This window comes from Theropithecus gelada, chromosome 19 (assembly GCF_003255815.1).
Source record: "Theropithecus gelada isolate Dixy chromosome 19, Tgel_1.0, whole genome shotgun sequence".
In the NCBI taxonomy this organism is placed as follows: Eukaryota; Metazoa; Chordata; class Mammalia; order Primates; family Cercopithecidae; genus Theropithecus; species Theropithecus gelada.
In genome coordinates this window covers 38,416,365-38,428,093 of record NC_037687.1, presented here as the reverse complement: position 1 = coordinate 38,428,093, position 11,729 = coordinate 38,416,365, and the positions used below count along the sequence as shown (strand labels likewise).

The 11,729-nt window shown below is 50.9% G+C and overlaps 1 protein-coding gene across 2 annotated transcripts in view; it reads left to right on the top strand.

Moving 5' to 3' along the window:
• The first annotated feature begins 7,818 nt into the window (after positions 1-7,818).
• LOC112612107 (carcinoembryonic antigen-related cell adhesion molecule 6-like) overlaps positions 7,819-11,729 on the top strand; it is a 96,323-nt gene continuing 92,412 nt past the window's right edge. For both annotated transcript variants that reach the window (XM_025366211.1, XM_025366213.1), the window contains exons 1-2: positions 7,819-8,030; positions 8,920-9,279. In XM_025366211.1, the coding sequence (XP_025221996.1) occupies positions 7,967-8,030; positions 8,920-9,279 (424 nt within the window). In that variant the 5' untranslated portion in view covers positions 7,819-7,966. The remainder of the gene's footprint in view (positions 8,031-8,919; positions 9,280-11,729) is intronic.

Genomic DNA, 11,729 nt, shown 5'->3' with positions numbered 1-11,729 from the left:
TGCTCCCTCATTAGGAGGAAGAGAAGAAGGGTGTTTTTAACATTCTGACCATTCACCCGTCCACCTGTTAGACACTGGGAAGACTCTGTTGCCCACTCTTGGATTTGATCCTCGAATTACTGACCTCTATTTCTGTCCCTTATCCATTCTAACAATGTGACAGGCCTAAGAGGTGCCTTCTGCATGTGACTTTGAGGAGAAGGTTCTCAAGATAAGTTTTCTCACACCTCTTTGAATTACCTCCACCTGTGGCCCCATCATCATTACCTTACCAGTATTTGGACCCTTTTTCTGGTAGTCAGATGCTTTCCACCTCTTGGGGAAAATGTGACTGTAATCTGTGTATAGGAATAAGCAGAGGAAATAGAGAAAGAGACTCTGCATTACTACTCAGAGAGAAGAAGACCTTTATGTGAATGAATGAGAGTCTAAAATCCTAAGAGAGCCCACAAAAAATTATTACCAGTGCTAAAACTACAAAAGTTACATTAACAGCAAACCAGAATAGTAAAGCATGCATCACAGTTGCTGGTAAAACTAAATCAGATACTTTTTTTCTTAGAAAAAGCATTCTATGTGTGTTGCAGTGATGACAGGAATGCCCTTCAGTCAATATGCTGCCTGTAATTTTTGTTCCCTGGCAGAATGTATTGTCCTTTCTCCCTTTAAATCTTAAATGCAAAACTAAAGGCAGCTCCGGGGCCCCCTCCCCAAAGTTAGCTGTCTGCAACCAGCATCACGAAGAGCAGAGGCCTGAACTTCTCTGGTTAAAGTAGGGGGCTAGGGAGCCTAACCTTAGTAGAGCTGTGTTCCCAGAATGTCGCTCCTGTTCCCAGGGGCACCAACCTGGAGGATGGTGAGCCTCAGCAGTGCCCCTGATGCTTACGTTGTGCCCTCACACCAATGGTCGCTGAAATCTTGAACACTTGGCTGTCGCCCAGATCTGCAGACGTCAGGAATTTCTGGAAGTCAAATTACTGCCCACTCCTCTGGGGCAGATATCCGTGAACATCCGAAACTGCACCACAGAACCTTGCCTGGGGTCTACAACACATATTTTACACAGAGACTGTGAGCACCAGGTCCAACCCTGAATCTGTGACCACCTACTAAGAAGCCCCCAACTGGGATCCACCAATCACTGCACATGGCAGGCAGCGAGGCTTGGAGGTGCTTTGCCACAAGGCAGCCCCAATTTGCTGGGAGTTTCTTGGCACCTGGTAGTGGTGAGGAGCCTTGGGACCCTCAGGATTACTTCCCCTGAGCATGGTGGGGGCCCCTCTGCATCCCCAGCAGGTGTCCAGCTCTGCAGAGCCTCTCTCTCTGAGGCGTATCCAGACCCCTGCACCAGGAGCGGGAACACCAGTGTCTAAGCTTTGCAGAGCCTCTCTCTCTGAGGTGTATCCAGACCCCTGCACCAGTGAAACCATGCTGAGGCCTCAGAGAGAGAGATGGAGCTTTGACCAGGAGCCACTCTTCCTTGAGGGCCAGGCAGCACCAGGAGCGGGAACACCAGTGTCTAAGCCCCTGATGAGAACAGGGTGGTCTCTCCCATGTGCCCATACCGGGCCTCTGCAGTGACAGTGCCTGAGAGAACCACATGTTTTCCAGCCTAATGTGCGGCCATTCCCATCTACCCCCTGCCTACTGCAGGACAGCACCAACCCAGGAGCTGGGAAGCTGGGAGAAGACATGGAATACCCATGGCCTCTCACCTTCCTCCAGTCCAGTGGGCACATTTGTGCCTAGGACACCTACCTGCTGGCCAAGGCCCTTAACAGTTAGGCCATCTAGGTGCCTCTGGGTCCCAGCTACTTTCACACCACAGAGCCCTTCTCCCTACAGGGGTCACTGCCCTGCCAGGTGTCTCCTCCAGCTCCGGCTGACAGATCGAACAAAACCCAGACTCCAGAAGATAAACAAGGATTTCAGCATCTACTATGTCTAGTGGAGACACAGGCAATAAGGAGAAACAAAGGGGTAGAGATGCGTACAGCTCCACCAACAACATTGTGTCCCAAACAATGTCCTCTGTGCCCATCATCATGAAACTCACTATCCCTCACCATGTGGACAAGTGCTTCCAAGGTCTCTCAATTCTTCCATGGGAGGCAATGCACGCTTTCACCTAGCAACTCAGCAAATAAACGGAAGATATTTTATCTACTTAGATAAAGGTTTCTAAAATTGTCTCCAGGCACTGCCAAATTCTCCTGAAAGGGGGAAATGGCCCCTGATTAAAAACCATTAAACTTGAGCTACACAATTAAAAAAAAAAACAAAATAACTGAAATAATCTTGGGGGGAAAAAAACAAAAGCGATGGACTCACACTTCCCAGTTTCACATCTGACTACTAATCTATACTAATTAAAACAGTGTGGGTGCTGGCATAAGCCTGGGCATATAGACCAATGGAATTGACTTAAGACACCAGAAATAAACCCTTACAACTGCTGTCAATTGATCTTTGACATGAGTGGCAAGGTTACTCGATGGGGACAGAATACTCCCTTCAAATGGTGATGGGACAAGTGGATAACCACATGCAAAGTCATGACATTGGACACTTCCCTTGCAGCCCATATAAAAATTAACTCAAACTGTATCAAATACCAAAATGTAATAGAAACATGTATTAAGCTTTTAGAAGAACAGATAAATAACGGTAAAATTTCATGACCTTGGATAAGGCAATGATTTCTTAGATATTGCATCGAAAGCACAACTAACAAAAGAAAAAATAGATAAATGAAATTCATCAAAGTTAAAAATGTGTTGTGCTTCAAAGGACACCATAAAGTGGAAAGAAAAGCCACAGAATAAGAAAAAATCTGCAAATCATATATCTCATAAGAGATTTGTATCAAGTATATATAAAGAATTACCCCAACTCAATAATAAAAGGATAACCAGTTTTTTTGTTGTTGGTTTGTTTTTGTTTTTGTTTTTTGTGGGTTTTTTTTTTTTTTGCTTGTTTGTTTGTTTTTGAGACAGAGTTATACTCTGTCGCCCAGGCTGGAGTGCAGTGGCATGATCTCAACTCATTGCAACCTCTGCCTGCCAGGTTCAAGCAATTCTCTGCCTCAGCCTCCTGAGTAGCTGGGATTACAGGCGCCCACCACCGTGCCTGGCTAATTTTTTGTATTTTTAGTCACAGGGGTTTCACCATCTTGCCCAGGCTGGTCTTGAACTCCAGACCACCAGCCTTGGCCTCCCAAAGTGTTGGGATTACAGGTGTGAGCCATCGCACCTGGACAACCAGTTTTTTAAATGAGTGAACAACTGGAATAAACAGTTATCCAACAAAAGATGCGAAAATAGCCAATAAACACACAAAAACATGTTCAACTTGATTAGCCATCAGGGAAATCAAAATTCAACTCACAGTAGGATACCACGTCACATCTACAAGGACAGCTGTACTTTTTTAAGATGTTAAATAACAAGTGTTGACAAGGATGTGGAGAAAATGGAACTCTTGTACATTACTGGTGGGAAGATAAAATTGCGCAGCAAGCTGTGGAAAACAATTTGGCTGTTTCTCAAAAAAACTAAACATTGAATGATATGACCCAGCAATTCTGCTCCTAAGTATACCCCAAAGAAATAATCACAAAGATTCAAAAAGATACTTCTAGGTATATGTTTATTGCAGCACTATTCACAGTAGCAAAAATGTAGGAAAAAAAACATGCCCTTCAACTGATTAATGGGTAAATAAATGAGGTACGTTGGAATATTACTCACCCATAGAGAGGAATAAAGCTATAATGTGGGTGAACCTTAAAGTCATTATGCTCAGAGAAATAGCCAAGAAGCAAAATGATACCTGTGTATGATTTCACTTATATGAAACATGTAGACTATGCAGATTCATAGAGATAGCATCAGTGGCTGGGCGCGGTGGCTTATACCTGTAATTCGAGCAGTTTGGGAGGCAGAGGTGGGTGGATCACTTGAGGTCAGGAGTTCGAGACCAGCCTGGCCAACATGGTGAAACCCCGTCTCTACTAAAAACACAAAAATTAGCCAGCCATGGTGGCACATGCCTGTAATCCTGGCTACACTGGAGGCTGAGGCAGGAGAATTGCCGGAACCCAGGAGGCAGAGGTTGCAGTGAGCCGAGATCATACCACTGCCCTCCAGCCTGGGTGACAGAACGAGATTCTGCCTCAAGAAAAAAAAAAAAATAGAGGTAGCATCAGTGGCTACTAAGGACTAGGGGCAGGGGAAAGTGGGGAGGTATTGATTAATAGTATGAAGTTTCTATGTGAGGTGATGAAAATTTTCTGGAAAAAAATATAGTGGTGAGAAAGTAGAATATTGTGAATAATTAATGGCATTTAATTGTACACTTAACATGATTAATGTGGCATATTTTATCTTGTATATTTTACTACATCTAAAAAACACTGGGAGAGGGAAAGTCCACCATGTAAAATACATCCGTCTTAATCAGACGGTCCTCATTGTACCCATGTACAGGCCCCTCATGACCTTCTGCACAGAAATAACCAAGGATGTAAGGACATGAGGCTTCCCAGCCAACTGCAGATGCACAACACAAATATATCTGCAAAGAGACTGAGGCACAAACCTCAGCACTGCCAGGACATACCCCCTTCTCATGGATTCTGACTTTATCTGACCCAGCCCACTGTCCAGATCTTGTTGTGGGGTTGGGACAAGGGAGGTCATGAATCCTGTTCCCGGGGCATTCTGTGTGAGCACACGAGACCCCCCGCCCCATTAAGTCTCCACACACAGCTCTGACCATCAGGCATTGTGAGGAGGACTCTAGCATGGGCTCAGGGATCACACCAGAGAATCAGCTACAGAGAGGAAGACGGGCTGGAGGAGCTGATGGATGACACAGAACGGGGTCCCTGCAGTTCACAGGTCCAGCTCACCCTGGCGTAGGTGCCCCCACCCCCTGATCCAGGCATCCCTGACACAGCTCCCTCCTGGAGCCTCCTCCCTGCTGACACATCAGGGTCCCTTACTCAGGCTATCCAGAGAGGGCAGCACCTTGGACAGCGCCCACCCCCTCAGCTTCACCCTTCCTCGCTCACAGGGCTCAGGGCTCATGGCTCAGAACAAATGGCAGAGGCCAGTGAGCCCAGATATGATGACAGGGCAAAGATCCAGGGGTAGCTGCCTGGAACAGGGGCAGATGAAGCCACAGATGGGAGAAGATGGCGCAGGAAGGAAAACCCAGGAATGGGCAGGAGAGGAGAGGAGGACACAGGCCAGTCTGTGGCTGCAGCCCAGGGTGGGACTGTAAGTGTGAAGACATCTCAGCAGGTGAGGCCAGGTCCCATGAACAGGGAACAAACTCTCACCTCCCCTGATGCAGGGACACAGAGAGTGTGTGGTGCTGTGCCCCCAGAGTCTGGATCCACTGTTCTGGTCCCCAGGGAATAAGAAGTGAGATTGACTTGCCCCTGCGCCTCTCTGCTCCCCTGACATTCACCTTCCCCTCATGCCCTTCCCTCTCTAATATGATTTGGATCTATGTCCCCGCCCAAATCTCATGTCAAATTGTAAACCCCAGTGTTGGAGGTGGGGCTTTGTGAGAAGTGATTGGATCATGTGGGTGGATTTTCTGCTTTGACACTGTTTCTGTGATAGAGGTTTCACGTGATCTGGTTGTTTAAAAATGGGTAGCACCTCTCCCCTCTCTCTCTCTCTCTTACTCATGCTCTGCCATGTAAGACGTTCCTATTTCCCCTTCACCGTTCAGAATGATTGTAAGTTTCCTGAGGCCTCCCCAGGAGCAGAAGCCACTATGCTTCCTGTACAACTGCAGAATGATGAGCAAATTAAACCACTTTTCTTTATAAATTACCCAGTCTCAGGTATTTCTTGATAGCAATGCGTGGACAGACTAATACAATCTTCTACTCCCAGATCCCCGCACAGTGCTCAGCCCCAGACATCACTGCCCCTGGGGGCATGCACAGTGCAGCTTCCTGCAGACAAAAACAAAGTCACAACACGTGCATGACCCGCGTTCAACGTCTACAGATCAGTGTTGAGTAAAACAGCCTGGTCTGGGGGCGCTGCTATCCTCACTTCCCTCCCCGTCCACCAGAGGGCGGCAGAGTTCCTCCCAACCTGGAGCCTCCCCAGAGGCTGCTGACCTCCTTCAACCGGTCCCACAGCCCAGCAGGGTCCACCCTCACCAGGGTCACCTCGGCCCACGTCCTCCTCGCCCGCCGAGCTCCCCACACAGACTCTGTCAGCTCCTCCCTGCAGCCCGGCGGCCGCCCACCTGAGGCCTCTCCCTCTGCAGGCAGCTCCTGTCCCCGACACCCCCTCCTTCCCAAGGCTCAGCTGAAAGGGCTTTTCCCAGGGCAGTTCTCTGTGATGTCCAGGACAGCTCAGTCTCTCACAGGCTCCGACGCCCCCAATGCTGTCACCTCACTGCCCTTCTCTCATTACCATTAACTCCGCAGCCCCACGAAGTTCACTAAGCCCCTGCCTCCCTGTTACAGGAAAACTCTGTGGGTGCAGGGTCCACGCCTGTCCTGCTCTCTGTGGAATCCCTGGGCCCAGTCCAGTGCCTGACATGAGACAGATGCTCAATAAATACTGGTTAAATATGTGGGAGATATCTAAAAAGAAGCATATCACCTCCGTGTGGCCCCCAGAAGTCAGAGTCTGTTCCTTGCGGACACAGGAGCACTGGCACCAGCTCGGGAGGAGGCCAGCAAGTGCCCACGGCTGCCCCAGGGACGAGTCCTCAACTCCCGGAGCTTCAGAAGGGAGGACAGAGGCCTGCATGGAATAGAACCTGGGCCGCCCCGACCCTGCAGCCTAATCCAGGGTTCAGGGTCAGCTCACACCACGTGGACCCTGGTCAGCATCCCTAGGGCAGTTCCAGACAAGGCCGCAGGTCTCGTTTTGCCCTCCAGGGGGCGACATCGCAGACAGACAACACTCAGAAAATGGATTCCCCTGGACAGGAACCTGGCTTTGCTAAGGAAGTGTAGGTGGAGCCTGGTTTCCATCCCTTGCTCCAACAGACCCTTCTGATCTCTCCCTCGTACCTTTCTGGGTTCTATGAGTACCCTGTTCTGCCAGGGGTCCCTGTGCAACTCCCGACTCCCTCCTGGTACCACCACAGGGAACGTGGGGTGACCACAGGACAGTCAGCCTCGCAGAGGACGGAGACCACCCAGGACAGTCAGGGAGAACACGGACAGGCCCTAAGCCACAGCTCAGTCCACAGATACGGAGAGGGAGGGTCCCCCTGGAGCCTTCCCCAAAGACAGCAGAGCTCAGAGCCACCCACCTCCCTCCACCACAGTCCTCTCTTTCCAGGACACACAAGACACCTCCCTCTCCACACGCCGGAGCTGGGGACTCCTGAGACCTCTGGGCCTGGGTCTCCATCCCTGGGTCAGAGGCCGGGCTGGTGGTACTAGAGACAGAGGGCTGGTCCCTCCCCAGTCACCACCCAGTGAGCCCTTTTCTATCTCCCAGAGCCACCTCCGTCACCTTCCTACTGAACATCATCCCACCTTCCCAGAGCACTGGAGAGCGTGGGGAGACCCGGGGCCCAGCTGGGTTTCTCTGTGACAAAGGAAAATAATCCCCCTGGTGTGACAGACCCAAGGCCAGAACACAGTAGAGTTCAGCACTGGGGAAGGCAGGTTGTCCTCCCAGGGGACGGGAGTCCATCCACCTTGCCAAAAAGCTTTGTCTGGGGAACTGAAAATAGAAGGGGAAAAGGAGGAGGGACAAAAGAGGCAGAAATGAGAGGGGAGGGGACAGAGGACACCTGAATAGAGACCACACCCATGACCCACATGATGCCGAGAAGTACTCCTGCTGTAGGAGGAGACTCAGGACAGACAGAGGAAGGACAGCAGACCAGGCAGTCACAGCCGCCCTGACAAGAGCGTTCCTAGAACTCAGGATCTTCTCCACAGAAGAGGACAGAGCAGACAGCAGAGACCATGGGGTCTCCCTCAGCCCCTCTTCACAGACGGTGCATCCCCTGGCAGAAGCTCCTGCTCACAGGTGAGGGGAGGACAACCTGGGAGAGGGTGGGAGGAGGCGGCACAGAGACTGGCTGGGGTCTCCTGGGGAGGATAGGGCTCTGAGACGGACAGAGGGCTCCTGTTGGAGCCTGAATAGGGAAGACGACATCAGATAGGGACAGGAGTCACACCAGAAAAATCAAATTGAACTGGAATTGGAACAGGGCAGGAAAATCTCAAGTGTTCTATTTTCCTAGTTAATTGTCACTGGCCACTACATTTTTAAAAGTCGTAATAACTGCATCAGATGACACTTTAAATAAAAACATAACCAGGGCATGAAACATTGTCCTCACCCGCCTACCGCAGACATTGGAAAATAAACCCCAGGCCGTTGAGGGCCCTGAGAAGGCTCATGAGCTCATCACAGGAGTCTGCAGCCTGTCCCAGGCACTGAGGTGCACCCAAGATCACACAAGTCCCTGCCCTCATGAAGCTCATGCTCTCATGGGGAGGAAGGCAGACAGGCAAAGAGATCTAGAATGTGAGGTCAGGTGTTGACAAGAGCCCTGGTGGGAACAGAGCAGGGAAAGGTCAGAAAGAAAAGAACCAGGGTCTCTAGAGGAGGTGTCAGGGACGGAGTCTCCCCAGAATGCCCTGATGTGAGCAGGACCTGAGGCCAGTGGGGAGGCAGTCGCGCAGACCCCTGGGGAGCAGCATTCCACAGAGGGAAATGCCAAGGTCAGAGGTGCTAAGGAAATAGGAGTCATACTGCTGACCTTGACCCAGTAGGACACACATATACACACACACTCACTCACTCACTCCGGGGCTGGGGGATGAAGAGACCTGCTCAGGACCCAGGACCCCGTTTTTCCACCCTAATGCATAGATCCCAATATTGACCAATACTCTCTCCTCTCTCTTAGCCTCACTTCTAACCTTCTGGAACCCGCCCACCACTGCCCAGCTCACTATTGAATCCAGGCCGTTCAATGTCGCAGAGGGGAAGGAGGTTCTTCTACTTGCCCACAATCTGTCCCATAATCTATTTGGCTACATCTGGTACAAGGGAGAAAGAGTGGATGCCAGCCGTCGAATTGGATCACATGTAATAGGAACTCAACAAATTACCCTAGGACCCGCACACAGCGGTCGAGAGACAATAGACTTCAATGCATCCCTGCTGATCCAGAACGTCACCCAGAATGACACAGGATCCTACACCCTACAAGTCATAAAGGAAGATCTTGTGAATGAAGAAGCAACTGGCCAGTTCCGGGTATATCGTGAGTGATTCCCCATGACCTCTGGGTGTTGGGGTCAGTTCTACTTCCCACATACGGGATTGTCAGGCCTGGGCTGTGCCTGTGCCCCCTCTGTATTACGTGCCGTGTTAGGGTTTGGACATTTAGTGCAGGACACACACAGAAGAGACAAACTTCAACAGATCAGAATTCCTTTCTGGCATCCAGATCCTGCAGACACTCACTGCAGAGGAAGGACAGTCTGATGGGGGGACTCAGCAGGGGGAGGTCAGTCTCAGCCTAGCACCCCATGCCTTCCCCATAAACCTGACCCTGAGAAAGACCCTGGAGAACTGGATCAGGGCCTGGCCTGAAGGACTTCCTGGGATCTTCACAGAGAAGCTCAGCCCCAGGGCTCCTGACTCCAGGTGACCCGGGGAGCCTGTGCCAGGGCTAGGTTGTGGCCTCCTGGGCAGGGCTGACTGGGAGCAAGGACTTACCAGCTGTCCAAGGGCCGTGGCTCCTGGAGCTGGATTCTGGATGCAGTTTCTGGATGGAGTTTCTGGCCACACCTGTTCCCTGTCCCCAGAGTCTCATCTGGGCAAGGACAGAGCCTTGTCCTTTACTTGAGACTCAATGTGGGGAGGATAGATAGACAAGGTTACTAGGGCATCAGTCCATTGCCCTGGGGACATAGGTGACTCCATGGGAAGTTCAGTGTCCTCAGAAGGAGGAACAGAGGAGAGAAGATGCTCCCGGCAGCTCCTTGTCCACCAGGGATCAGGCCCAGGGCCCTCTCTCTTGGAGGCAAATCAACATAAATGCTCTTCATTTGGGCAGTTCCTCTGTGCAGAGCTGAGATCAAGTGATCGTAAATATTTTGAGGTTAATTCACAAACAATCTCACAGCCAAATAACACTTATCCTACTTATTGAAAGGAAATTGAGGCACAGGGAGACAGTTACGAACAAGGGTCACACAGGCCATAGGCAGCAGATTAGAGACATATGAGGTCTGTCTGCAGCCAGGGCCCCCTTCTCTCCTCAACCCGGGGTGGGTGGGGCTGTTTGTTGTCAGGCATTTGCAGACCTGAGACCAGTCATGGGTCTGCTTCCTTTTGTCTTGTGCATCCACAGCTCAGAAGTGGAGATTCTGGTCCGGAGAGTGAGAGGTGAATGGAGAGCTAATCAGTTTTACTCTAGAACTAAATCACCTCAACTGTCAGGGTCAGTGCCAGGATTGTCCAGGCCTCTCCCTTAGATCCACAGCCCCCTCACTGGACCTGAAATCCTGTGCTTCCCGAGGCAGTGTCACTCCCATGGGAGGATAAAGGAAAGGATTTCACTTTCTCTCCGCACTCATACCCCTGCGCCAACACAGGCCCAAAGTGAGACACACTCTTGCTCAGTAGCTCTCTCATGAAGGAGAGAATGAATGAAGGAATGATCCATAATCTCTATAGAGACTGGATCCTGGATGCAGAATCCTAGGAAGTTCTGGCCGGTTCCCTGTCCGTCAGGGGCTAAGATCCATGTACCATTCCTCTGACCCCCTGTCCTGAAAGTAATCCTATCTCATGTGACTCTGGGGTTCCTTGGCCATGGGAGGGTTTTCAAGGCTCCCTGGTCCTGGTCGGGACAGCCAAGGGACTCCTGCTCCTGGGGTCTCTGAGGTCACTATACCCCACATGTCTCATTGCCACGGGCATTTCTGTCTGTCTCCTGTTCCTCCGTGCTCCTCCCTCTTCATTCCAGCTGAGATGCCTATCCCTGAACATCTCCCTCCACTCTTAGGCCTTCCCCAGACACTCCCTCGAACAAGGCTGGCTGTCCTGTTTTCTTCCCGCTCACACTGTGGCCTGGCCCACTTCCCAGGCAATAGGGAAGGCACAGAAATCAGCTGGAGCAGCCGCTCCTGCCAGGCTCCATCACAAGCCAATGTCAACAGGTCACCAGGAGAATGAGCTTCCGCTGTGTCCCCGCCCAGGGCTCTTTACCTCCATGAGGCCAACACACGGAACAGGCAGCAGGACAAGGATGAGCAACTCCTCCATCCACTTCCTACACTGACTCACCAGGAGGTCAGAGGCAGAAGGACAGGTCTGCAGTCCCCAAAGCCCACATGCTTATTCCACCCATTTCACTACCTACTCCATCTTCATCCTGGTGTGGGGCTCACATCCTCCAGTGGATCCTGGGGCCTCCCCCAGGTGCAGCTGGGCAAGCAGGTGCTGTCTGATGGGTTTGCTGTCCATTCTACATATACCTGTGTCCTCGTGATGATGCCATTGTCATAAGGTGGGGTCCCTTGGACTGAGAAGTGCACCAGCCACTGGCGTCTCACTTAGACTCTGCCCAGTTATACAAACTTAAACTCTAGTTGCGCTTTCTGAGGTTGATAGGAGAGGAAGAAAATCTTTCACATGCCTGATTTGGGGCTTCTCCTCTTTTTGCCTAACTCTGCACAGGAACCAGGGGCAGGGAGCGCTTTC